General features: G+C 53.6%; 1 protein-coding gene across 1 annotated transcript; it reads left to right on the forward strand.

Annotated features, from left to right (window-relative positions):
- The first annotated feature begins 25,057 nt into the window (after window positions 1-25,057).
- Window positions 25,058-27,703, forward strand: cited4a (Cbp/p300-interacting transactivator, with Glu/Asp-rich carboxy-terminal domain, 4a). Its single transcript, XM_011609156.2, has 2 exons — window positions 25,058-25,225; window positions 26,395-27,703. The coding sequence occupies exon 2, from the start codon at window positions 26,410-26,412 to the stop codon at window positions 27,085-27,087; it is 678 nt and encodes a 225-aa protein (XP_011607458.1). The 5' UTR covers window positions 25,058-25,225; window positions 26,395-26,409; the 3' UTR covers window positions 27,088-27,703.
- Window positions 27,704-27,712: the final 9 nt, after the last annotated feature.

Genomic DNA, 27,712 nt, shown 5'->3' on the forward strand with positions numbered 1-27,712 from the left:
GCCCCAAATACCCGAAGTTGGATGGAAACGTTGGACGGGAGCCGAGCTGAAGCGGAGAACAAACAAACGTGGAGGAGGAAGCGTCGTCGCCGTCCTGGTTCTGTTGCTAAGGCGATAAACGCCGCGTTAGCGTTGACGCGACGCGCGTGCGGATGTGAAACCGCAGCCCAGCCTTCATCTCCATTCACCATTAAAAGTCAATCAGATAATTCCTCCTCACTTTTCCGCCCCGTTGCCGTATCTCCGCGAGCATCTCACCCCCTCCTTGCCTTGGCTCCGCCCCCCCTTGTCCCGGTCCTCTTCCGAAGCCCGACACCCCGGGGATGCGCCTCTCCTCGGGTTACAACCACCCCTCCATCTGCAACTGCAGCCATTCATCCGGGAAGAAAAGACACCCGCAGCTGCCTGTTAGCCTCCTTCTGCTCAGGTTAGCGTTCGCCGCTACTTCCTGGGGCTGGAACCAAACAAAGAGGGGACATGATTAACTGGGATCCGCGGTCGCGCGACCAGAAACTCCAACGTGGACAAATTAGATTCCAGGTCAGGTTTCGGCCGGTGGCGACCACAAAAGAGGGTGAAACAACAGCTTTGGGTGATTTAGAGTCAAACTAGAGACAGGAAGTGGAACCAGCAACCCTCCTGCTGCCAGGCAACACCGAAGCTTGAAAATATCAAGAATCAAGAGCATCTATCAAGAGCTACGGCTAAACCACCGATAGCACCGTGGCGCCACCTGCTAGCCCTCGACTAGCATTTAGTCCGCTATTGCTTGCAATGCTAATGAAAGCAATACGATACAATCTGCTTTGTCGGCAGCGAAACCGACGCAGGTTTGTTTTCACAAGCTCCATCCACACCAGCTAGCAGCAGCTAGTTGTCGTTGCTAACGCCGAGCAGCTAAATCCGCTCCAAAGAACCCAAACAGCTGAAGAAGGAGGCTAACGTCAACACCACTGAGATTTTTACATCGTTTCCAAACACGTCATTGAGTTTATAGTTGAACTCACGCGGCATAAAAACCCACTGAGGAGTTGAATTGACTTAAACAGTCATTAAAATCGCCTTTAACACACACACACACACACACACACACACACACACGTACGTCAGTCCTGCGTCGTCTGAAAGCGGTGTAACATTTTACTGGCTGGATGTTTTCAGGCTGCTCACAGGCAGAAACGGCAGCTCAGAAAAGGAGGTCAGATCCCGCCGTCCTCCCAGGGAGCGGAACCACCTCCCTCCACGAACAGCTCCTCATCCACAGGCGGCCCACATTACTCTCATTCCATGCATTAGAGAGCAGCGCGCTCAGCGGGTCGGAAATTTAAAGAATCCACTTTCAACGTGGCACGATGTCGGCGTCAGGAATAGCTCTCAGGGGAGCGGGAATGTGGTCCCGACCAGGACCCGGGCCACCCAGAACCAGCGCTCCAAGAGAGACAGCAGATATGGTGGTCGCTGCCTGGTATCACAGTGAGGACGCAGTGAAATGTTGAAGAGGTTTGAAGAGGACGTGCACAGAACGACCAGAACACCGCGACCCAAAGAACCGTCCAACGCCCTGCTAATGTGGATGCAACACCGGCCCAGACCTGAGGGGGGCAGTCCGGCAGCGGTGGCTCAGTGACCGGGCGCAGAAGGACATGATAACCCACTCACAGCCATGGGCGGGTTCTGTTTCACTGCGCGACCTCTTGACCTTTAACCCAGGATGCTACTTCCTGCTTTAGCTACCCAGTACTTCTTATAGTCTCCATAGAACGGTGCAGCTCGTCTCAGACCTCCTTCAACCCTCCGTCACACCATCGTCCACCACGCAGGACGTTCTCCTGTCAGCGGGCATCAGCGCCTCCGGACCGATGAACGGATCCACTGTGCGGAGCGGGTCCAGAGGTCACCCAGTCATAAACGGTTGTCCGTCAGCGCCGACCACCTGCTGCCTGCTCGAGATGACCTGACGTCTGCCACCGGCAGATGATGAGGAAAGGGCTCCGTGGCTGGAGGGCTCTCAGAGAGCCCGCAGAAGAAAGGGACGGCTGTCCGGGTCCGCTGGCCTTGACAGGGCGTCCATTCAGCAGCATCTGCTCCAACAGGCCGACACTTCCAGGGAAACAAGCCTTTTCTTTATGGATCCGTCAATCAGCTCCTTCACGCGGCGACGCGACGCCGCCACGTTTGGAACCGCCGAGAGGTCGACCTGCGGGAGCGTTTGCAGTCCTGTGACCCGTTCAGAGGTCCAACAATGAGGACGGATGTCCTGCTTCCAGGACGTGCACAGACCCGATCTTCCCTCGGACACGTTAAAGCTGCTTCAATCTCCACAGTACTTCAATAAACGACCGCGTGTTTAAAGAAAACAGACATCAAAGCTTTTCAAAAAGAACTTTCCCGATAGACATCAAAGACATCCTTTCAGGGTTTCTGGAGGTGTGTGTGTGTGTGTGTGTGTGTGGGGGGGGGGGGGGGTCTGCTTACCTATGACTTTTCTCCATTATAACTGAAGCCATGATAATCGGCCGTGCGTCGTCGGGGGCGACCACCGTCCTCACCGCCAGATGTAATCAGGCCGTGATTCTCCAGCAGGTCCGACTGGTGGCGAGAACATTGATCGTCCTGCAGCTCCGACCTTTCATTGCAGCAGCAGCTCGGCCGCAGTCTTCCGAAAAATCAATGTCTGAGCGCCCCCCCGTCTCCCTGGGCCCCGTAGTCCACTTCCTCTACAGCATCAGCTCCCCGCCACCAGCACCCACCCCTCCGCCGCCACTCCAGAATCACGCTAACGCGAGCGACGGCGGCTAACTCAAACATAAAGTCACACGCTGGTCCTAAAGCGGCACCAGAACCAGACTTGAGGAGGCAGAAGCGAATGGAATTATTTCAAAAAACTTTTAGCAAAGAACGTTCTGGTTTGTTCTCTGCTTCCTGTCCTGGCAGACTTCAAACAAAACTTTCACAAACAGCCAAAATCGTTTCCCTTCACTTCACCACGTTTGCTTTTATCTTTATTCCAGGATTTATCTCCGCTCTCACAATGGTGGTGCCTTCACTGACGCGTCCTCGTTGGAGGAAATCTGGCCTTCACACAAAGCACGCAACTAATTATGAAAGACAATCACAGGACCGGAGTCGAGCCGCCGCCATCGGTGGTTTTGTTCCAACTTTGTGCTGAAGCCAAATGGAAAATATCAGCGTTCGTTAGCAAATATCGCGTTACAATCATTCCGACCGAACCGTTCAAGCTAACGTGGCGCTTGAAAAGAGCAACAATGACAGGTTTTAAATGAACCAACAAGCTTGGAGAACGTCCACGTTGCCATAGCGATGATATAAATTCATAATCAGAGGAGATCCGCGCGGGAGGGGGGCGCCTCCTTTATGCTAACGGGGATTTTGGCCACCAGGATGAAGTTGCCTCCAGATTCCCTCACAGACCGGAGGCCGGAAAACGAGCCGTCGTTTTTCCCTTTTGTAGGAGAGCAGCTCCGGCCGTGAAGTCGTTACCAGAGCGAGCGTTCCCCCTTCCAGCCGTGTTCATTGATCTGCTGCAGACCATTATGGACCCCCCCCCCCCACTCATATGCTTAGACATGGTGGGAAACACACACATAAACACACGCATGCTGGGGTACCGGGTCCCAGGTCCCGGCTCAGGGTTCGCTGTCGGCGCCGAGTCGGCCAGTTTGGCGCTGGCAGACGTGCCGGAGCCGAGCGAGTCGGGCCAGAGGAGGAGGAGCTGGAGCCAGCGAGCTCTGCCGCCTGCCAGCCTCAGATCCTCTGATTGAATTTGATGTCAGGCCCTTTAAGAGAGGAGATCATGTAAGACAAACAGAGGATTAGATTGGAAACATGGCCCCGAGTCATTTGTCTCCTCCCCCCACCCCCTCCCCCTCCCCCTCCCCCGCTCGGCTTCTCTATCTGGGAATGTCGGCAGGAGCCAAGCGGAGGCTGGTCGGGAGACGCGACCAGTCTGGGGACGTTTGTCCATATTGCGTCTGAATTTGACGTATGTGAAGATGAAGATCGGAGTCACATCCGTCCCCGTCGCCCCGGTGGAGCTGGCGCCAAGTCCACGACGGCGAGACGGGAACCAGAAGAACTGGGCGGATTGTTCTGCTTTTATCGTCTGAAGGGAACAAAGTTTTGGGATCCAATTAGCTGTGATTATCTCCGTTTGGAGTTCTGAAAGGGTTTCCAGGGACAGATTCGGATCGATATCGGCAGTTTTCCCGAAGCTCTTTCCACAGAACCGACACCGTTGGTGGAAAAAGCAAAGGTCCGCTGCCACGTGCACTTTTTGCTGCAGCAGGGGGTCGCAAATGTTCCAGCGGGCCAGGCGGAGGTTTCCCAGCTAATCTGCATCCGTGTCTTTCCTGTTCAGACTCCACAAGGCCCAATTGTTCTGGAAATTCTGTGAAATTCGCTGCAGATTAGCCGCAGTCTCAAAGGTCACCTCGGCATGGGGTCGAACCAACTTCAGCTTCCTGAATTTCCCGTCCAGACGCGTGAAGCTACCTGCGGCCCAGTTGTCTCCCGTCCAGGGACAGAGAGGAGACTGTTGAGCAACACAAGTAGATCAACAATGTGTGATGCAACGCGCTGGTAAACATCCCCCGACCCGTAGCGGCGCTGATGCTAACAGCCCGCCAGCTTCTCTTTGTCTATAGAAAATATGTAAATGAGCAGAAGCAAACCGCTGCGCTCCTTCAGTTTCCCAACAATGTGGCGCCGCAGGATTCTCCAGCGGATTAGCGCATCATCCCCTTTGTCCTTGTACCTGGAGTGGGTAGAGGAGCAACAGTCTCCAGGCAACTCCGAGGGGAGGGAGGCAGCAACAGCAGCCACCAGTCACAAGACAGAGAGCTGATAAATGGCTGATCAGTCACGGAGGCAGGGGCAAAGTCTCCGGGTCAACGCTGGCAGAGCCCGGAGCCGCCGCCCGTCCTCGTTTAAACGCTTGATTCTGCACAGGCGGACAGACTCTAGCAGGCTTCAGCGTTAGCGACGCCGCAGGCCGCGCTGCGTAGCGACCGCCGGTGTCTAAAAGCCTCCCAATAGTTGCCTGTTAGCATTTTCATGACAAGTGAGAGGACGCTCGGCGGCACTGTAGCGATGAGCTAAACGACGCTCGGATATCGGCAGTGGAGCTACATAAGGGGGCGGGGTCAGGAACAAACCACGGGCCTTTAAAACCTGTGTTTTCATTCATGATTAGCACACATTCATTATTATTCTGAAGTGGGTGAAATGCATTGTGGGATACCTGGTCACGTCTGATGCATATAAAATAAAATGGGCGGAGCCAGAACGACTCCGGGGCACTCGGAGTGCAGTCGGCAGTGTGGCGGGAAGGGCTGGTGATGCGTCGCGAGTCCGAACCTTCAGGAGCAGCAGAACGATGGCGGCTGGCGTCCGGTGCCATCGCTCGTGGTCGTGGACGTGGACGTGGACGTGGTCGTGGACGTGGACGTGGTCGTGGTCATGGACGTGGCTCTGGCTCGTCAGAGAGTCGAGGCCGCCTCTCATATACATGGTTGCTTTTCAATTTCCCCGTTGGCTTACGATGCATATTCTGAATGTGCACACACACACACACAGACACACAGACACACACACACACACACACACACACACACAATAGGAGCGGTGGCAGGGCGCCACTCAGCCTCACATCCCGTTGTGTCACTGCACGCCTCTAAATTATTCAGCGTCACTCAAATATTGATATGGAAATCACAGCTGACGGAGAGCAGAGAAGCTTCTCCTCCTTCTGCTCCCTCTCTCCGCTTCGCCTCCTCGCCACTCGCAGCTTTTGATGCCGCTCGTCCGAATTTTATGTCCGTTTAAAACCGGAAACGGCAGCGGTTGCCCCCCGACGTTCCGGCCCTGAACGGCTGCAGGTTCAGGTTGTCAGAGGATCCGCTTTTTCACCGCCTGGATCAGAACCGAGCTTCCTGAACGCGTCAGTATCGATTCCAGGATCGATTGCAGTCAAAACAGGAAGCAGGTGAGAAACACCTCAGGAGAAGAAATGAAGCAGGTCCTCTGTGGTGGGAGGAGATGTTCAGAATTCCAGACTCCACCAGTGTTTTTGGAATGTTTCCCAGCTTCCAGGTGTGATGACCTGGGCATGAGGCCGCCTGCTCCTGTAAGGCAACGTTGAGTCGGGAACTTTCTCCACCGGACACCATGTCAACGACATAATGTAGTATTCTTTATAAATTGGGGATTATGGCAGTTTTAAATGGAGTAAAAGGATAATTAGCTGAATTCCCGGCTGATTCCGAATTGAATGACTGACAGTTAATTGCTTTGACAAACTGAGGCTTTAAGCTGTTTTGTAAAATTTAAATTTACCTAATTAAACTGCGTAAAAACACGTCCAATGTCAGAGCAACAGTTTGAGAAGCCTTTCCTCTTTGAACAAAATATACGGGACACTACCCATAAAAATAGGGAAATATTTGGCAATGCGCTTGTCCCGGTCCACCGGCGACCACTATATCGCCTCCCCAGGCAGCACACGGTACTGCAGGGACAGCCAGGCTCAACAGAGGAAGTCCAGTACAAATGTAGCTCTGACTCTGAGAGTTTGGGTCGCGACAGGTCCAGGACAGCCTCATTTTTATAAAAACCCATGTAGCTGTCACATGACCTGTGTGTGCTGGAGCTGGTCAGCGGTCGCAGGTATTGTGATGGAACACTGTGTGGCTTTCGGTTACATAAAGCTCCTCCAAACATCCAGGTTCCTTTGTGGCTCTCAGCTGTGCAGACCAGCAGGAGCAGCGAGGACTGAGCGATCCAGACAGGCTTCGATTGGATAACAGCTTACATAATCCGGCTGCCTGGGAGAGCAGCAGAGGGTCATCCCTGTCAGCTGGGTAGAGAACCGGTATTTCAGGAAGCTCCTGCTCGGCTCCCGACGGGGCCTCGACTCGCGTTGCACCTTTGTCTGATACTCACAATCATCTGTCGGCAACACGGAGGTGTTGATGACCACGCGTACGCACGTGGAGGACAGTTCGGGAACCAGTGGCTCCGAGGAACAGAAACCCAACCCAAACGCACCCTCACAGGGTGTATTTACACAGTTAAGATGTGTGCTTTTTCCCCCCCCTTGTTGAATATTTATGCTAGCGGCTAATACATGCATGCTACCTGAGTGCTGAGTCACTGTTACTCACACAGATGATCAAAACCCTTAAACATGTCTGAGACGCTCCGGCTGCAGGAGTGACTCAGCGGAAGCAGACGCCGCCGCCGACGTCACGGCGAGGCCTCGTTATCGTCGCAGCGGTTGTGATGATTCCAGCGAGCGTCACATCGGTTCTGCTGCCATCGGTTCTATCACCTCGCTATCTAAACAGGCCGGGGGGAGGAGCAACCGAGCCTCCCTGGTGTCCTCTGTGAGGGAAAAAGAGGCTGCAGGGGGACGTCTCCGTGTCAAAGGTGCTTCTGAAACAACCGGTTCAACAGTGTGACGTCGGGCGGCTGTCTGGATGACGCGGAGCGTCCTGATGACAACATGCCTGAGGCGGGTGGAGTCCTGACAGGAAGTGGTTCTGGTCTGAAGGGGTTCGTGTGGACAGAAACAACGTCCCTGGACGCACAAGGGGAAAAGGAAAAAAAATCAACAATAGCGCTAATGTTTCCAGACAAATCATTGTGTGGCTGTTAGCGGTTAGCCCCCTAGGGCGTCTTTCCCAGGGAAACGCTGCAGATTCATTCATGAAGCCACAGATCAACTTTCTGGAAGATTTGAGTTCGTTGTAAATATCTATTAGCAGCTTAAGCCGCTAGCTGCAGCTCGCTGCCACGGTTGTTAAGAGGGACAAAAAAGATCTGGCCCATCAATGCCTGATCTGGTTGATCAGTTGATGTTTTCCCTTGGCTCCGCCCCCTTCACCGTTTCCCCTTGGCCCCGCCCCCTCCACCTCGGCACTGGCAGGTCGCCGCTGAAGGGCCACAGAACCGAAGGTGTGGTCCCACTGAAGCCACGAGGGTTTCAGGCTTCCCGACGCTTCATCTCCCGCCTTCTGCAGACGTTGCCTCAGGAATTACCCAGAGTTCATAGTGCTAAGTTAAACAACGGGGTTACCAAAGAGCAAAGAAAGAAAAAGTAAACAAGAAAGGAGGAGGAAGTACATCCTCGGAGAGTCTAAACTGGCGTGGAGTATTATTGTCTGGGTGGTTGAAGGGTTGAAGGCCTGATGAAGGATTTCTGGGACCTTCTTCACTTGTGGGTGTGAACGTTCCACCAGTGCTTTTATTTTGGTTTTATTTAAGTTGGTCACACAAAAACCTGGTTCCCTGGCTGTTCCCAGGCTGTTCCCTGGCTGTTACCTGGCTATTCTGTGGCTGTTCCCAGGCTGTTCCCAGGCTGTTCCCTGGCTGTTACCTGGCTATTCTGTGGCTGTTCCCAGGCTGTTCCCTGGCTGTTCCCAGGCTGTTCCCAGGCTGTTCCCTGGCTGTTCCCAGGCTGTTCCCTGGCTGTTCCCAGGCTGTTCCCAGGCTGTTCCCAGGCTGTTCCCTGGCTGTTCCCAGGCTGTTCCCTGGCTGTTCCCTGGCTATTCTGTGGCTGTTCCCAGGCTGTTCCCAGGCTCTTTCCTGGCTGTTCCCTGGCTGTTCCCTGGCTATTCTGTGGCTGTTCCCAGGCTGTTCCCAGGCTCTTTCCTGGCTGTTCCCAGGCTGTTCCCAGGCTCTTTCCTGGCTGTTCCCAGGCTGTTCCCAGGCTGTTCCCAGGCTGTTTCCTGGCTGTTCCAGGCTGCTGAATCGACAAACACGACAGGGAGACAATAGAGCCACACGTTTTAGAACATCTCCTCTCTCAACCTGAGAGTCAGTGAATGCACTTGACCTTTTCCCCTCCTCCGCTGATCCGATGCTAGCGGTGCTTTAGCATTCTGGTGTTGAACTTGAGCCTGCACCATCTTTGATGGAGGTTCTGCGCGAGCGGGCGAGATGTAAACAAGGCCGTGGATCTCCGATAGGTCCCAGCTTGGGTCCATCTGAGGTTTCTGCCTTGTAATATTGAGTTCCAAAAGTCCCTCGGGACGGTTTCAGGCTCCACCCACTTAGCCTTAAAATAGCTTCAGGGACGAGGTGGGAGTGGAAGCTCTGCTTCTACCGTCATGGAGTCCATCCCGGAGGGGCCGGGTCACCAGGGGAAAGCCCCCGTGAGACGTGAGCGAAGCCTCAACCCCGAACGAATGACTCAAACAATCACGTGCAGTCAGATGCTGTTGTCTTTGTCCCCCCGATGACACGTCCCCCTCTGTCCCCCTCTGTCCTCCTCCCACCACCCAGCAGCTCAATCCCTCTTTGTGCTCTTGAGCCGCTCGTCTGTGTTGAAGAGACCTTCTGTCTCCAACAGGAGGCTCATCAGCGCCATCTGACAGATGAAATGAGGAAATATGAGGAGAACTAAGTGGAACCAGCTGCGTCCGGATACGTGACTGCGGCGCGGCGCCGTGCCCAGCGGCCTCCGCCACTGATAAAAATAATCCTGCCAGCTTTGGTACCAGCCGAGCGTCAGTGATGGCCTCGACCGGCCCGGAGGACCACGAGCTCCGTCTTTAAAAACCCATTTTTAACTAGCAAAGAGCGCACGTCCAGCTCTGTGATGCCGCTCACACCAAACCTCTGTGTCAGGAGTATCAAAGGTTGCGAGTTGAGCTCCAGAACTGGCTCCAGGCTTCCCTGGAGTAAAAGGCGCCTCTGACAGCAGCCAATTTGTCCGTCAGATTTAAAGGCGCCATCAAAAGGGAACGCCAGGAGGATCCACCAGGTCCAGGAGCTGATGGCTTCTCTCTCCAATCAAGCCTGAGCAGAACAAAAGCCACCAGCAGGGCTGAGTTACGACCTGACGGGGGGGGGTGAAGACCCTGTCCCCTGGCCGGACCTCTGACATCACCTTATTTAACAGAAATCCACCCAACGGATCTGAGAGCTTCTTGAAAAATGGGCAGTTTTCCTGACAGCAGCCGATAAAACCCGGAAGTTCTCCTAGTGGGTCTGGCCCCCCCACCTGTCCTGGTCTGGCTCTGGGGCGCTCCACACCCTCGTCTTACCGTCCAGCCATGTCCCCTTCCCCGTGACTCGGGTCCACCACGGCGCCCTGACACCGCGTTAGACGCGGCCCATCCAGCCGGTCACGGGAAGACGGGTTGAATCCCGCCTTTGTGCGACTACGGCGGATCGGTTGTGAATCGGCTCCTCTGTCTGATGCATAAGAGAGCGATTCAGCGCCGGAGTCGAGTCAACAAAGCCAACAAAGAGCGCGCGGAGGACGCCGCGGCGGGCTGATGCGGCGGAACACAGGCGTGGCGGCTGAGCGGGGCGGTGGCGCTCCGGATGAACAGCAGCGGCCTTCAGTTTACATCAGCCGATCGGCTCCGTCTGAACCTGTGACCAGCTGCTGACTGAACACATCGTCCACGCTGTTACCGTGGCAGCAGACGCCCGTCACATGTCACCAAGGGCCTCGATTAACCGGTCACATGACCACACGGCCGGAAGAGGAACGACGGCAGACGAGGCTCCCGAGTGGGAAATGTCGACAATGAACGGGGCGAGCGCTAATGTGTCGCTAAACGCTAACGCAGCCTAGCATTAATGTAGCAGTACCAGGGACGGAAGTTTGAATTTTAGGGACGTGTCATTAGCGTTGGAAGCTAAACACGCGGCTAAAGCAGCTCCGGGTTCCGTCCGGCGTGCACAAATGTCAGTGCCACCGCAGCAGCTGTCAATGCCGCGGGGTAAATGGCGCGGTGCGACCCGTGCGCGCCTGATTAGCTTCTGGATATCCACATCGGAGCCAGATGTTTGCGCCGCCTTTCCCCGACAGATCTGGGGGAAGCGGGAGCGCCGCTCCTCTCTCGCGCTAATGAGATGAGCTGGGATTTGCTCCATTCTGCCGACGCCGCCGTAGCCTGTGTCAGCAGCTAAGCCTCCCATCGCTTTAGCCCATGAGGGCGCCGCACCAGGCCGGCGTGGGCGTGGCGGCGCTCACCTCTGACATGGGTGAGTTTCCTTCCGGGTTCGAATGAAAGCGCCATCGTTAATGAATGAATCAATGAATGCTTGTCGTGGTGCGTTTAAGGACTGACGGATGGGTCGGGAAGTGACAGCGCCTCTCCACACTGTTGTCAAACTCCACTGAGACCTCCCTGTTGTCAGGACGCTCCTCTCAAAGGACGAAACTACCTGATTAAACGGAGGATGAATAAAACATGAGCATGAACGAGTGAAAGCGCTCTCATTCAAGCTCTAATCCCTCCATCCACCTCCGTCTGTTTGTTCTCCTGCCCTTCACTACCCACATTCCTCAGTCTGGCCCAATTTGAAACACAAAGGTCTGACCCCTCCACACACACACACACACACACACACACACACACACACAGAGCTCCAGGTTTTAGCACATGTAGCTGTTCTCTGGTCCATGTTTCCGATGCAGCCTGATCTCCGGTTGGGTCCAGCTACACCTGTACAGAAACCGAGGCTCCGCTATCGGGTTTTCCTGGGAACTTCCCAGCGTTTAGAAACGGGATCCGTCTTCATTCGTTGGCCAACTCAAATATTTTGGGGAAAAGAGTTCCTGCGCTTAAACAGGATCCAAACCGTGGCGTTGGGGCGTTTAAGTGCTAAGCTAGGCCGACGAGCTAGCTCAGATTTAGAGTTTAAACATCCTCTCATGTGGAATTTACAGATTCGGAGACGATCTCTCCCGCTTCGTTCCAGCAATTACTGAGGTGCATGGAAGTGAAAACTCCGGACACTCTTGTTTCTAACGCCTCGCGTCGGCGAGGAGCTGGGCTCCGTTTTCATGTCCGCTTCACTCATAATTAGTCGTCACAGCGGGATAATCAGCAACCGCTAAGCTATCCGACGCAAGCGGACAGTTCTGAGGGTTCTGGGTCGTCTCAGTTCTGACCCAAACCTGGAATTTAGCCGCTTCCCAACATGGCTACTTGTCCTGGTGAGACGTGCTGTCCTGAGGACACAACCTGTCCAAGTTAATGCTCTTGCTCCGCCCCTTTTTGACGTGACCCGTGCGCTACCCCACAATGCATTTCACCTCGGCTAGCAACAGCGATGGCGGGACGCACGCGACGACAACAATCGGCAACGGATTTGTCTCCTAGTTAACAGAACGGTTACTGGTTAACAGCTCGTTGTCCAAACAAAGCAGCTGAAACGCCGTCGGAGTGGCGCTATTTTTACTCCGCTGCCTCCGATCTTTGATCCTTATCACCTCGGTTCTGCCAAAGCTGCTCGGCACCGCTCTGAAACTCCATCTGTTGGAGTCCCTGCAGGCTGGCTACCTGCTGTACACACACACACACACACACACACACACACACACACGCACACACACACACACACACACACACACACACACACACACACACACACACACACACACACACACACACACACACACACAGTTTGGCTGCTGAAGTGTTGGGGAGCTGCTGCCCTACATCACCAAAGTGTTTGCAAATTGGAGGCAGAAGTGGGTCAGAACCCACCCAGCAAACCGGGAGCAGCGATCCGTCGGACCGCCAGCGCCTCTTAATGATTCGCCATTTTACGCCTGCAGAGGAATGTTCTGTCCAAAAGGAAAGTGCAGCCCCCCCCCCCCCACTTCCCCCCAAAAGCTGGGAAGGAGTCAGAGTTTTTTTTTCCCCCCCTCCCCCGTGCGCGCGCACGTGCACGTTTTGCTTTTAAAAAACCTCGCGGGGAAACAAGGAGGAATGCTCTAAATAACCACGGCCACGAGAAGATGGAGGCCGTCCAAAGCCCGGAGTGAAAACTCCAAACATGCTGTGGAGCTGCCAGTCGAAAACAATCAGAACGGTTCCGAAAAAAAAAGTCCGTTTACAGAGCGCAAACGGGCAGCAAAGGCACAGAATCACCTGTCAAAACCTCCTCTTTGAACCTCTGAAATCAGCGTTCGCTTGAGCTAATTGCTAACGTCGTTAGCTAACTAGCTTTCAAAGTCCAGTTCCAGTCTGAACCTCGTTGACCTCCGCAAACACACCTGTAAACAACAACAGTGTTATCAGAGGTTACACCTCCACTCTAAGCCAATCGCTGCCTCTGAATCGGGTCACATGACCATTCCGATCGTCTCAGGTGAGCTGGAAGGAAGCAGGTCGGACAGGTGAGGCCGAGCCCGAGCGTGGTGACAGGTGTCTGTACAGGTGATACCGTTCCAGTCCAGCTAGCCTGGAGCAGCACCCGTTAGTAAACAACAGATAAGCTAATGTTGGACATTTTATACAGGAAAGGAACATTTTGAGGCCCTTATACAGAAAAATACAGCTGTTGTCACGGTAACCGCATGGACGACAGGCTTTAGCTAAGATTTTGGAGCTTAAAAATGAAAACATTCACACTAATCTACCTCACATTGATTCAGAACACCGAGCGCCCTGCTGGGATGTGTCCGAACGCTAACGGGATCGGCCGCGGCAGCACCGGACCGCCGGGGTTTTTGTTAGCCTGGTTTCTGGAGACTTAAATATTTACATTAAATAATGTAAGTACAGCCGATAATAAAACTAGAGTACTGACGTGCTAATGCCCCTGAAGAGCTTTGTGTCTTTTATCATTAAGAACTACTCTGATTTAGCCCTTGAAGGCTAATCTGTGCGTGAATATCTGTACCTGTAGATTTGTGTCATTCCCAATAATGCTAGCATGACTGGACCATTAGCCCAGCTCTGTTCCTTTCGATTCTGCTTATGCTAAATTGCAGGTGCTGATACACCATCGAGGCAGGTATTTCTGCACAAAACTAAATTAGCCAGCGCTAAGTGGGCTAATGTGCCACGCGAAGTCAGCCCTTGTGAAATTTGGGTGATGTTTTCCAGCGATTTAAATGGACGCTGAGCGCGCTTCACTAGCTTGAAGAGCACTTCAGGAGCTAAAACCCACCACACGTGTTCCACAGGAGCGCTGCGCTAATCGTTGTTTTTGACATTAAAATGTCAGCTCGCAGATAATGTCGGCTATTCGCGGCTCCGTCCTGAAACGGGGAGCTAGCCGCAGATGTTTGCTCTGTTTCGGGGAGGTTGGTGAAACCCGATGGTGGGAAAGAGCAGCCAGCGTCTGAAAACGAGCCAGCCAGTCTCGGATCATCAGCGTCAACGGCCAACCTTCAGAAATCCCAGCGGGGCAGCGCATGACCTTTCCCCAGGGATCGCCATGGCGACCGCCTGTTGAAGCAGCAGAGCGGGCTGCCGTCACACTGCGAAGCTAAAGTTTGTGGAATGATCAGGATGCTAAAAATATCTCACAAATATCTCGACGCTAATGCTAATATAGCGGCTGTTGTTCTGGGTTTCCTTTTTAAAGCCCAGGGTTAAATAGTTATAATCTGCTAAAGCGAAAAGTGCCGCGTCACAGTAATGTGATGTAGCCTAGCTTGCTAATAAATTCCATGAGGATAAACATCAAAGCAGGAAAGATGTCCTTTATAATGGTTGGGCATATTCCACAGATAGAAGCGGCACGTGTCGGCGCGTCAATGATTTCCCGTCAACAGTAATCGGATCACGACATCTGGATCGTAAACACACGATTCCAGCAACTTTCTACGGTCTCAGAACTGCCCAGAATCACAGCACTTGGATAAGAAATGACACTAAATTACTTTGTTGTCGCAAATGAACTGATTAGCATCGAGCTACGATCAAAGCTAAGGTGTGATAATTCTGGAGTTCGGATCATCGGGTCAGAACCAAACGCGGTTCTGAGTGACTCAGCTCTGCTGCTCCAGCTGACCTCCAGAAACCTCGGTCCAGTGGCGGAGGCTTGTTTATTTGACGTCCCAGAATGCACTGGGACAGAGGAGACGGGGGGGGGGGGCTGTTTAGAGGAACAACAGCAGGGATCCTTCAGCCAAATGGACACGTGTTTATTCTGGGATGTTTCCTCATCGCTCACTGGAATCAGAACAACAACAGAAAAAAAGGTTGTTTACTTCTGAGGCCTCAGCTCAGCAAACAAACGCCGACTCTTTAATCCGGCTAATTTTACGACATGGTAGCGAAACCGGGAGACTGTTGTTGACAGTTGTGGTAGAAAAGATCAGATTAGAGGGAAAAGTTCACTCAAGTGATTCTTGGCAACGGCTCACGCTCATATTTCAGCCCTTTTAGCAACTTTTATGCTCGACCGTCTCATAATCCACCAGTAAAATCCTACAGTTAGCATCCTGATAAGTGCTTCTACTAGCTGTTAGCGGTTCCTCAGTAACTCAAACGAGCCTTAGTTTTGCTGATGGTCTTCATAATGGCAAGTTCTACAATTTCTAGTACAGCCGGGGGTTGGGGGTGGGGACAGGTGTAGCCTAGCATGTGCTAACCATAATATCGAATGAATTCTTTTGTTGGTATAGATGTAGAATTAGTAAAAATCATAGAAATCGCGTAAAAGACAAAAGCACCAGAACGCTACACACACTCCAGGAAGTGTTAAGGACATTTAGCAGAGTGGTGCGATGCTAGCTGTACGAGAATTTGTCCTAAAATCTTCTACCTGAGTCCACCATTTTGAATTGAGACACTTTTTAGCATAACGTATTCTGTGAAATCTGCGTTACGGTCGATTTTTAGGGATCAGATAATTCATTATCGCAGTGACTTTGGGTGAATAATGTGATTTTTATCGTAAATGTAACAAACAACGATGGAGATGTAATATTTGCTAATTAAAGTCAACAACGGGGGAGTCTTGAGAGTCTGTCCATAAAACCACACGACATTTACAGGTCAGAACCAATAAAAAAAGCCTTAAATTGCCGTCCGGGGCCTCGGAGCAGCCGCTCTTCGCTGACAGTCGCAGAGCAGAAACCGTAAATGCTGACGTAATAACGGCAACCTGCACCGTGACGGGGGGGTTGAACCCCCAGAGGACGTGTGTGTATTAATAACTGCTGTTCCTCCTCATTATCACCCCCGAAAACACGAGCAGCAGCAGCGTCACCCAAACAAGCCCGTCGGGAATCTCAGGCTAACGACAGAGAGCGAGGACGGCGAGGTAACAATATAAATGTGAAATAACTGATTAACAACCAAACTCCCTCTGGCAGGCAGCGGTTAGGCTCCGCCCCTTTGCTACAGGTGACCGTTTTACGCCTCCATTGCCCACGTGACGATTTTCAGTCTTGATTGACAGCTAGTTGCTGTTATTCATGAAAGGGGCGGGGCGCCGATCCGCGGGCGGGGCCTTTCAGATGGGGCGGGGACATTCACATATAGACTTCCTGTACCCATGCTTTGATGACCTTTCAAAATAAAATGCTTTGTGGCAACTGATGCCCGTGGAGGCAGAAACCCAGAAGCCTGAAGAAAAATATAAAACCCAGAATATTAATTTTACAAAGTCAAAACCTGAATTTGGGTTTTGGGGCTCGTGTGGCGTTCAGGAGCCACCACCCTGATGCTCTTGTTGTTGACAAAGATCTGAAACGTCTGAACCCAGAACCAACCAATGAACCCGGTTTCTGAGCGTCCGCCACAGCACCAGCTCAGCTAACAGCTAACAGCTAATAAATACTGACCCCGTCCCAGAACCTCCTCCCATACCGGCGGTTCAGGGTATCATTCCGTGTGAAGGGAGTTCTTCTGTCCATCAACCCAAACGGGTCAGCACCTCATTAGCAGCCGGCCGCACTAACTGCCGGGCGGCGTGCTCGGGCCACTTTATTGGTGATAAACAGGCGTGCCAATAAAGAGTCAGAGCACTGAGCTGGCAGTCAGGGAGCGTCTCAGGTCGCTTGGCATGTAGCACCACGCTGGGGGTGGGATACGGCGGGAGGGGGGGGGGGGGGGGGGGAGGGGAGCGCTGCAGCTCACAGCGAAGCCCAGCGAACATAAACAAAGAGGCAGCCCAACGGCTCTCTCTCTCTCTGGGTCTCTATGTCTCTCTCTCTCTGGGTCTCTATGTCTCTCTCTCTCTGGGTCTCTATGTCTCTCTGTCTTGGTCTCTCTCTCTGGGTCTCTCTCTCTCTCTGCCCCCCCCCCCCCATACATTGCCAGGAAACCAGGTTGGGCTCAGATGGAGGGGGAGGGGAGGAGAGGGAAGGAGACCAGGACCCAGCAGGTGTGCTCCTCCGGCTCTGCAGCGAAACACAGTTTACGTGAAGCTGAGCTGCATCTCGGATTCTCCAGTACCCGAACCCACGACCCCCCCAGGGAACCTCCGAAGGATCTCCGATCACGCAGACGTCCCTGGGGGGGGCCTGGTCCTCCAGTCTCCTGTGAGGACGCGCTCGCCTTCATCTTGGGTGTGATGTTACCCAGCCACAACGTCATATTTCTGGGGAGGACCAGGCTCAACGTGAAGGGTGCGTGTCCCCACAGAGATAGGAAGACACCACAAATGAGCAGTCGCCCCATTTCCACTGACATTACCAGGAATTTATTTACTGGAAACTGGTGCGATTAAATATGGCTGATGTTTTAAAGGGGGGTGGGGATGTTACAGAGGTCGGGCTGCTGTTGTCCTTCATATTCTTAGAATCCATTTGTAAAATTCTTCAGCTTTTCTAAGAATTTATTTTGCGGCGCGCTACATAGCGCCAAACGATCCATAAAAGTTCCTGCGGTGGACCTTCAGCCAGGTCAGACGAGTAGCAACGCTTTAGCGCTGCCGTTGCTCCTGATTTGTTGTTTCTTTTACTGGAAAAGAGGTGATGAAGGTGAAAAACATCATGCGACCAGTTCAGGTTGGTCTGACTTCCAGCCTATCAATGCTAACCCCAGGTGGGACCATCGAGGCCAACAGCACATCAGCCGTTCAAAAAGCTACAAAATCAGGTTTTTGAGTGTGTTAACATGGTGAGAGGTGAGCTTTCAACTGTTACCATGGGAACCAACGTTTGAGGGTTAGCAGCAAAGTTAGCACAGCAAAACATGTGGCATTAGCTGGTGCCGCTAACGCCAGGACCCAAGCATGGAGGTAAAGCTCCAGATGCAGCACGGGGGCACGACTGACTTCAGCTCGGTTTGCCTCAGGCTGAGGGTGCGACACCCCCACATTCCAGGTGGTCAGAGCGGGACAGCTCCGGCCCCCAGGGGCCAAACGGAGACGGAACCGCTCGTCGAAGCCTTTAAGGGCTCAGAGTCTAGAGCTGTTTACAATAACAGGACACGGCGAGGAGCACGTTGACGTGCGGGAATGTGCTGACCTCAGCAGGTAAACGCCACCTGCCCGTGTCACACGCCGGCCCCGCCCCCTCCCCCACGCAGGGCCAGTGTGAGCCAGTTCTTTAACAACAGAGCGGCTGGAGTTGCAGAGGTGCTTCTCTCCACTTCCCCCTCCCCCATCCACGTGTTCCTGCTCATCTGGACGGGCATGAGGAAGGCCACATCAAACACGTGCTCCACGCCACCACCGCCGCCACCCCCCTCCCTGCCCCCGCCGTCTCTCGCTATCAGCCTGTTTTCCTCCGTCCAGCCCATTTTTCCCAGTGCTGTGTGATTTACCCGAGCCTGGGAGACATGTGATCACTCTGCTGGATACCAAGAACTCTGGGCAGCCGGTGTTTTGGGAGGAGGAGGAGGAGGAAGAGAAGCAAGAAGGAAAACAAACTGACATGAGCAGCCAGCTATCAGGACATTCTGTTCAGACACAGAACGTGCACCTACTGCCAGGACAGAGCCGCCGTGTTTACCCAGAACTCGTCACATTAAACATTCTCGCGCTGCTGCAGTTTTGACCCCGTCGGAGGTCACGAACGGCACCTTTGTGGCCCCGTTCGTAGCATGTTAGCGCCACAGGAGCCGGGAAGGATTGTTGCTAATGGAGACACATGTAGGTCCATATCTGGATTCATGTTGGGGACTAAACACACCTCTCAGCTGCAGCGTACACACCTAGCCTGCTTGCTAGCAAATGTCGGTGCTTGTTTGTGCCACTGCAATGCTGGAGCAGCGGTTTGATCCTGTCGTTAGTCCTAATGTTTAGCTGCTTAGAGGTTCTCTTGCTAATTGGTCCACGGGAAAAGGAAACATGAACGACAGAGCGTCAAAAATGTCCCCCCTGTCCAACAATCGTCCGGTTACTTTTCTCAGGAGGTGTGGGGCAGAAGGAGTTGTGCAGCAAGACTTAGCCGTTAGCTGCTAACAGCGCGGCAGGTGCGTTTAAAGCAGACGTGATCTTAGCACCAGCTAGGCTCAGAAGACGAGAGGAACTCCGGCATTGCTAAGAAGAAAATCCAAGATAGCCACGACATTCCTCACATCCTCGTCCATTTGTCGGACTGGATGCTAACGAATGCTAAACTCGCGTTATCATCTCTAATTTGTGCATCCGAGGGGTGGATTCAGGTGCGATGTTGTTCACAAACGTGGCCTGGATCAGCAGCACGGCGTCACAAATACATTGCCTGTTGTTTGCTTATGCAAGCAAATTAATGGGAATCTTCCTGCGGAATAAAGCCCAAATGAATCCGCCGCCGCTCTCCTGCAACCTGAGCTGACCCAGAAACGGCTGTTTTGATGATTATTTCATGCCGTTAGCAGATTAAAGCTAATTAATTCCACTCTTTCCTTAATCAGAAAAAGTGAATATCAGCTCAGCCCACCAGTGTTTTCATTTAACCTTTTGCTATCTGGCAAATGCTTCATCCCTTCGCAGTCAAAGCTGCCCATTCCAACCTTTTTTAGCATGAGCGGCGCGGCTAAGTGTCACATTTATGAGTGTTAGTCACTCTTTCCCACAAACTGCCTCCTCGTACGCGCTGCTTCCTCAAACACGTCGCTATTTACTCTGCAGCTTTCGGGCCCTCGACGCCTCGACACAGCAAATAAATCAAGAGGAATCGGCTTTTTATTGGCGAGGACGCGACTGACGCACAACAACCAGGTTTTCCTGTAGCTTGTTGTTCGCAGCCGAGGCTTTTCCACAACAGGGGGGGTGGGGGGGTGTGAGGTGGGGGGGGGTGTGAGGTGGTGGTGGGGGGGTCCAACCCTGGATAAGAGTTTCCTAACACCGTCCAAATGGAGAGAGAGCGCAAACAAAATAACAGGGTGGAGAAACAGCATTCCAGGAGCGCTAAGAATAGCAAACTGGACCCTGCGCTCCCGGCACGAAGTTCACCACCAGTCTTAGGCAACAGCGCCATGACTCCCGGCACGTTGGCCCGACCTCGCCGGGCCGCGACGTGCGCTGCTGCCGGAGCGCAGGTTGAACGCATGCTTCAGATAAGCCGGGCTGCTCCTGCTCGTCCGTCCTGGGGAGGTTTAATCCCTCAAACTGGTTTTTTAGCTGGAGCTGTGGGAGGTTGCCAGCAGAGCAAATATCCGCCCATTCCCAACACGGAGGAGAAATACTGGATTACCTCTGTCACAACACCACGAATCTACCAGCATTAGTCAGAAAACAGAACTGAGGTCCACAAATTGGATTTTTCGTGGTTTGGAGTCATCAAATGACTCCCAGCAGCCTCTAAAAATAACTTTGTCGTAATCTCTCCATCATAATTGCTATAATTGCTCAGGCTCCGCCCCCTCCGCCTCTTCAGCGACATCATCAACAAACAGCAGCAGAAATTAAGGACACAGAAGAGCCTCGGCTGATTGTAACCACAGAAACCAGTGCTAGCGCTAAGTCTGCAGCGCTAAAGATCAAAGCAAATATTTGGACTGTAAAGAACAAAAGACCCGGAAAAGGAGCAAGACAATGCTTCATCTTTTCAGTGATGATTCAGTCATTTTTCAACCCTTCTGCCCTCTAATTACAGATCATTACACTTTCGTTAGCGTCGCTTATTCAATCGGGGGGAAAAAATATCAAAGAGGGCAGATTTAGGGGTCAGAAACTCCAGAATTTCTCATCTCATTCGTGGAATTCACTGTGGATATTTCAGGTTTTCCGGTTAAACATGGTCACAAGAGTGAGAACTCTTCACTTTCTGCGCGTCTCTGATGTGACGTGAACTTTGTTTCACGTGATTTTTTCTCTCATATGGACAAACAACATCTCGGCAGAGGTCACTGACTCACGGCTGGAACAACAGGCACATTATGTCGACATTAGTCACAAAACCGAGAAAAACACACGTCCATCTATCGTGTCATCTCGGCTTATTCGACACTGTAAACACTTCCTGTTTTGCCTTCCGGTGACCTCTCGGTCCCACCTGCCTTTAAAAACATCTCATTCCATCTGAAGCTCAGAGGATTCCAACCTTCCCGCCCAGGCTGCAGCTAGCATGGCTGCTAACATGGGTTGCTAATTAGCCGTTGCCGGACTCAGATCCTCTGATCCGGGGCCGTTCTGGTCGGTCCCCTCGCAGGTTTTGGCTGAGCCAGCAGGAAAGACAAGCGGGTCCAATGACAAAATAAAAGACACTTTGGACCAAAGACGTTCCGGAAGATGCAGGAAAAGTCAAGCGAGGAAAACTAACGTGGCGTCTTTCACTTCGGTGGCGCCGGCGGCAAGGACGGGCGGACCTTGCTGTCGGCTGGTGTTGGTATCTGCAGAACAGCCCCAGAATAGATTTGCATAGTCATCCGAAAGGACCCCACAGAGGCAGCAAAGACCTGCAGAGAAACACTCGCAGTTAAAGCGGTGCGTCCTCAGACCGAAGAGGAAGAGGAGGAAGAGGAGGAGCCTCTGAGGGCTTTGGGTGACTTTGGAAGCATCTTCTCAAGGTTTGCCCTCAGTGGCGCCGCCGCTCGACAGGAACACGCAGCCACAGTCGGCGCCGAGCTTTCCTTTGTTCCTACAATCCACCAGAGGCGGCGGCCTCTGGAAGCTAGCGCGCACGCCGCCGCGGCGTTGGCGGCGCTGGGGCTCGTCTGCACACATCTGCTCTTCACGTCTAAGAGCGTTTGATGACATAAATTTATCAACCGGCAGCGTTTGTCATATGTAAACAACCCAAATGACCTTATAAGGGCATCACAAGTGGCCAGGAAGTGAGCTGCAATACAAATAGTGTGGCCCCGCCCCCTCAGCATGGGATAGGCTAGACCTCCTAGACCCTGATGGATGGATGGATGGATGGATGGATGGATGGATGGATGGATGGATGGATGGATGGATGGATGGATGGATGCATAGATGGATCACATGTCCAGTTTTGATTCCGAACGATCCGTTTATCCGGACTCGCTCAGATCAAACTCAAGGACTAAGGGAAAGGTGTGAAGGTCAGAGGTCAGCTGTGACCCGTCTAACGGCGTGCTGCGTCCTGCCCTCAGCCGTGCACGTTTTGAAACCGGCCCCCGAGGACGGTTGTTGCCGCCTGGTTCTTCTCCTGTGGCAGAAACGCTTCCCGAGAGAACCTTCACACCAGGAGAAACTGCCGTCAAAGACGAGACGATCCGCAGTTTATCTCGGATTAAAGCGTTCTCAGCGTCTCGCTCGCTCTGAAGTGGGAAGTCGCTCGACACAAACCACCGTTTCACCAGTTTCCTGTTGCAGACAGCCGAGCTTCCTGTGTGTGAAAACAAGATAAAGAGTTAACAGGATCAGACCTGATCCAGGCAGACGGGACTGGGAAAGGTTGCCTGATGCGGGTGTGTGTGTGCGTGCGTGTGTGTGTGTGTGTGTGTGTGCGTGTGTGTGTGTGTGTGTGCGTGCGTGTGTGTGTGTGAACTCAGAGGGTGTTGTTGGCCAAATGGAACTGCTGGAGCGCAACCCGGCTCACACCAGGAGACCCAGGAATCTGAGAGGGACCCTCCCCCTCCCATGCAAACACAGACATTAGCAGAGGAGCAGCACCTCCCCACACACACACACACACACACACACACCAATAAAAGAGCATATGTTCTTGTTTCTCCTACCTGCAGCAGCAGGTGGGAGGCCCCTCCCCACTAATTCGTGCAGGGGCAGAAGCGACGAGGCCCCTTTATTGTTAAACCCCCATCAGAAATCTGATCTGAGGTCTGTGTTTCCTTTGGCTGATGACAAAAAAACCAGCGTTACTCCAGGACCGGCCTGAGGTCTCTGCTCCTCCAAACACGACACAGTTATTGTCTTTGAAAAAGGCAGCTCAGATTCTGTCTTAGGCCGTTGCTAGGCTAGCTTGTTTTCATGCTAAGTGGACCTGGGACGAGTATCCAGTCTGGATATTTCCAACTGTACCTTAACCCACATAGCGCAACTTGTGTACGACTGCTTCCATTTATCACATATGCTATATGCTAACTTCACTGTAGCGAGCACAAAATGTTGCAGGCAGCTAGCAAGTATCACGTTCCAATGAAGAGATTGCAACCATCTGCTTAGAAAACAACACAAGCACCTGGTCGCTATGAAGAAAAGAAGCTAATCAGTTAACAAGCTAACTCATTAAAGCCATTATCTTTATTCTGCACTGCAGCCCACCACTAGGGGGCCATCAATTATCATTAGCATAGCTCTATCTGACCTGAAGCCTGTTATGTGCAACACACAGGCTAATTAGGAGCTAGCAGCTCAGAACAGTCAGATGCAATCACCAGACTGGTGGTTGTAAACATGCTAGCATGGTCCAATGCTTTGCGTCAACGTCTGCTGGACGCTGGGTGTAAAGACTCGAGCCTGATGGGTAATTTCTTCAGCTGACCTTTCTGCAGATCTGCTTTCGCTGCGCTCCTGTCGTCAGGAGCGCGACGGCGGCGGCGGCTAATGCGGCGGTCTGTTGTGATTACCTCGCGTGCGGCTCTGCCCTTCTGCTAACAATAATTGCCTTTTGCGGCAAGTGCATTAATCACGTAGTGACAATTCATAAAGCCCCCGTTGGAATAAGACCATACAGGAGGGACGGAGGTGGGGGCCGCGGGGCCTCGGGCACCAGAGGCTGTGAGTAATATGAAACCTGGACATGTGGAGGGGCGGGGGGGCAAAGACAGAAGCTAACATGCAACGTCAACCTGAGCTGAGGCTTTTGTTCCCACAGCTGCACATAAACAAATCACGGCAATTACTCCTTCTTTTGCATAGAAGCTGCGGTCGCTACGTAGCACAACAGGAGGCTAATGTGGACGCAGAGCCCATGAGCAACGCTCAGCGACCCAGAGTCGCTGGTTCCCTTCTTCAGCTGGACCAGCGCATAATCCTCAGACAAGCAGAGGTCAGACGGAGCTGTCGAATTAGCGCGCGCGGCCGTGTCCGACAACATTTGACGACGCTCAACAGAGCAGGAACGGTGTGAGGCCTGAAGATACTGAAGCTAAATATTCTGTTAGCTTCAGAGCTGCAGATTTGAGAGCCGTTAGCATTGCATTCACGGTATAGCAGGCAGGTGCAATTTACCACACAAAGGAACCAAAGTGGCTGCTGTAGAAGGTAAACAGGAAGAGGTTTTCCCCCAGAGCAGAAGAGACTCTGGGCTAACATCAGCTCCAAGCACCCTTAAAATCGTGGAACACTACCTGAAAAGTCTTTGAAAGTCATTAAATCCTGGAAATGTACGTGCTATGTGCTAAGCACCGAGAGATTAGCATTTTCTCCGGTGCTGGCGCCTTTTTGTGGCTCGGTACTCGGTAACCTATCGGTTGTTTCGTGGTGTAGCGGGTCGACCAGCAGAACCTACGAGTCACGTGTGCCGATGGCGCGGACGCTAACGGAAGTAAGAAACGTGGCTTTTTAATGTTTATCAGACGATCGCTCACTTTATCTTTTAGTCAACATCCCATAATTTCTGTAAAGTGGGTGGAGATGGAATTCTGGGGCTGGTGCGCTCATGTGACCTGAGGGCGGAACCAGGCGACGCTACAGCGCCACCAACCGCGGGGGAGGATAAACGACGTCATGATCTGAGTTCGTCGCTCCGGATCAGCTGGTTAAAATGGTTTCCGTTTGGTTCCCGCGAGCTCCATCCTGAAGTTCCTGATCATGATCCCGGATCCCGGTAGAGGGGACGAAGCAGGACCCGGAGCTGCGCTGCCCCGTCGGATCAGTGGAGCCACTTACCGAAGGTTTCTTTGCTCAGTGATTCGGAGGGGGGGGGGGAACCAATGGCAACAAAGGAGACGGGGAGGACGGAGGCTCCGCCCCCTCCCCTCCCCGCCCCTCCCCCTCCCTCTCGGTGCTTTATAGACGCACATAATCCCGGAGTTGACCCAGAAAACAAACTCCTCCGCCTGCACCGCGTCTCCGCAGAGTTCGAGTCCGCCGCAGGGCTTCATGTAGCCGCAGCATCAGCCGGAGAACACAGCCCGCACAGCCCGCACAGCCCGCTCCGGACCCCCGCACGGACTCCACGCTCACACACCGGGTAGGTGTCCGGGTTCCTGCCCAGGCGGACCGCCGGTACTCCGCGCTTCTGCTGCGGCGGGTTCGGAAACAGGTCGGTCGGACCCGCGGCGTCTCCGCCGCTTGGCGCGTCCGCGGCAGAAGCGTGATTTTAACGCGTCGTTTGCGGTGATTTGCGTATTTCCAGGCGGGATCACGAGGCTCGTCCAAAGTGGCGGGTTCCGTGAACCCAGCTGGAGGTTCGGTGTGTGTTTGTGTCAGTTCTGAGCGGGTTTAAAGCCCCGCCGGCAGTCGTGGATCACCTCTGGATCTCTGATCCTGCTGCTGCCGGAGGTTAAACAGGCGGACGGACCCCGCAGGACCCGCAAAGTCCCGCCTGTGAGCCCCAAACCCAGTTGGAGTCAACCAGGACCAGTTCTGGTCTGATCCTGGCGATCATGTGTATTTGAGGATGAGGGGCTGACGGTGCGTGCGTGTGCGTGTGTGTTCCTCCGCGGGCTGCGGGGGTCTCTGCTGCCCCCAGCTGACACCCGGTGCTGGTCCCTGCTGGTCTCTGCCGGTCCACCGCGGAAGGTTTTCGGTTCTGGACTCCGATGTGACTCCGAGGTTGCGAACAAAGGAACCGTGTTGGGGGCTAAAGTGTGTTTAAGGTGTCACAGAACCACACAGACACCAGCTGATCTGGAATGACCCCCCCTCAACTGGAGCCTACCCACAATGCAACGGGGCTACATCGCGCTGGTTAGCTTCCACCTTTCGTGACGCTAAAGTGAAAAATCCGACTTGTGTAATTTTAATCATGGGTCAACACTGACGGAGCAACCGTCTGTTTTTACAGTGTATAGCACAGTTAGCATGTTAGCATCCGTACGTTGTGGCTGTTATGTTTATAGTAGAGGGACAAAGGGCTCATTTTCGTCATTTCTGATGCCTAAAAACATCTTTTCTGGACTTCCTGTTCTCACCAGTAGGTGTCGCCAAATGCTACAAACTGTTGTTGTTGCTACCGTTGTTGTCGTTCCAGGCTACCCACGTTAGCCGCCGTCAGCTAGCCGTTTAATCCAGTTTTCTTCCGACCACCTAACCGTCAGGCTAATGCTAATTTGAGGCCGGTGGAAGTGTTGCGTATTTCAATACCGCTGTCGTGGCCATGCTAAGCTAACCCGGGCTAACCTCCTCTGGTGTCTCCAGGGCGACAGGTCGGCCATGGCGGACCACATGATGATGCCCATGACCCACGGCTTCAGGATGGGCATGAACGCACCCCCGCAGCACAACGGCCAGCCCGGCATGCGAGGCCTGCCCGGTGGTCAGGTGATGCACTACGGCCGGAGCCCCCAGAACATGGAGGCCATGCGGCAGCGGCCCGGCATGGTCGGGCCCGGGGGCGTGGCCGGGCCCATGAACGGCGCCCAGATGGCCGGACACCACCACCAGATGATGTCCGGCACCATGATGTACAACCAGGGTCCGCAGCACCACCACATGCACCCGCCCCAGCAGCAGCAGGGCGGGGGGCACCCGCAGCAGTATCACCATGGCAACCTGACGTCCCAGCAGCTCATGGCCAGCATGCACCTGCAGAAACTCAACACTCAGTACCACGGGCACCCGCTGGGCCCGCCCGGCGCCGGCCACCTGCCCAACGGGGCGCAGTACCGGGTCGGCCCCAACCAGCTGGCGGGCATGCAGCACATCGGCGGCCCGTTTGGGCCGAACGGCATGGACATGGACCTGATCGACGAGGAGGTTCTGACCTCGCTGGTGCTGGAGTTCGGTTTGGACCGCGTTCAGGAGCTGCCGGAACTCTTCCTGGGACAGAACGAATTTGACTTCCTGTCGGACTTTGTGTGCAAACAGCAGCCGAGCACGGTGAGCTGCTGAGCACGGCGGCTCGGGAAGCCCGGCTCGCCCCGGGACCGGACCGCCCCGGGACCGGACCGCCCCGGAGGACCGCTGACGGGCCGCAGTAGCACAGCGAGAGGAGACAATCTCTCTTTTCTGTTTGGGTGTTTCTGTGTCGGTGTCGTTCACAGCGTCGGTTCGGCCTCAGAACCACCAGAGAACTGGACCAGAACGCACCGAGTTCCACTGATCTGAAGCCAGATCGGGCCACCGTGGTGCAGCGGGTTCTGTCTGTACCCATCTGGCCCCGAGGTTCTGGGATGAACCCTGAACGTGGTGTCCGGACCTGTTCTGTGACATTCTGTGTTCTGTAGCATCAGCATCTCACACATTCATCAGCGGCGGTTCTGGGAACGAGGACGGAGCCACCCAGAACCGACCCGTCACCCCGACCGAAGGCTGGTTCTTCGGTTCATGCTAAAGGCGGCGCGGTCCCGTGAGGAGGAGCGGGAGAACGCCGCAGTGGGAAGTACGTGTCCGCCGACCGGGACGTGGTCGGTTCTGGGGTTCTTTAGAGGGTTCTGGTTCTGGACCACAGAGTAGAGATCATCCAGAACAAGAGTGTTTAAAAAAAAAAGACAAAAAAATAGTTAGCTTTTGTGTT

The sequence above is a fragment of the Takifugu rubripes genome, chromosome 12 (assembly GCF_901000725.2).
Source record: "Takifugu rubripes chromosome 12, fTakRub1.2, whole genome shotgun sequence".
In the NCBI taxonomy this organism is placed as follows: domain Eukaryota; kingdom Metazoa; phylum Chordata; class Actinopteri; order Tetraodontiformes; family Tetraodontidae; genus Takifugu; species Takifugu rubripes.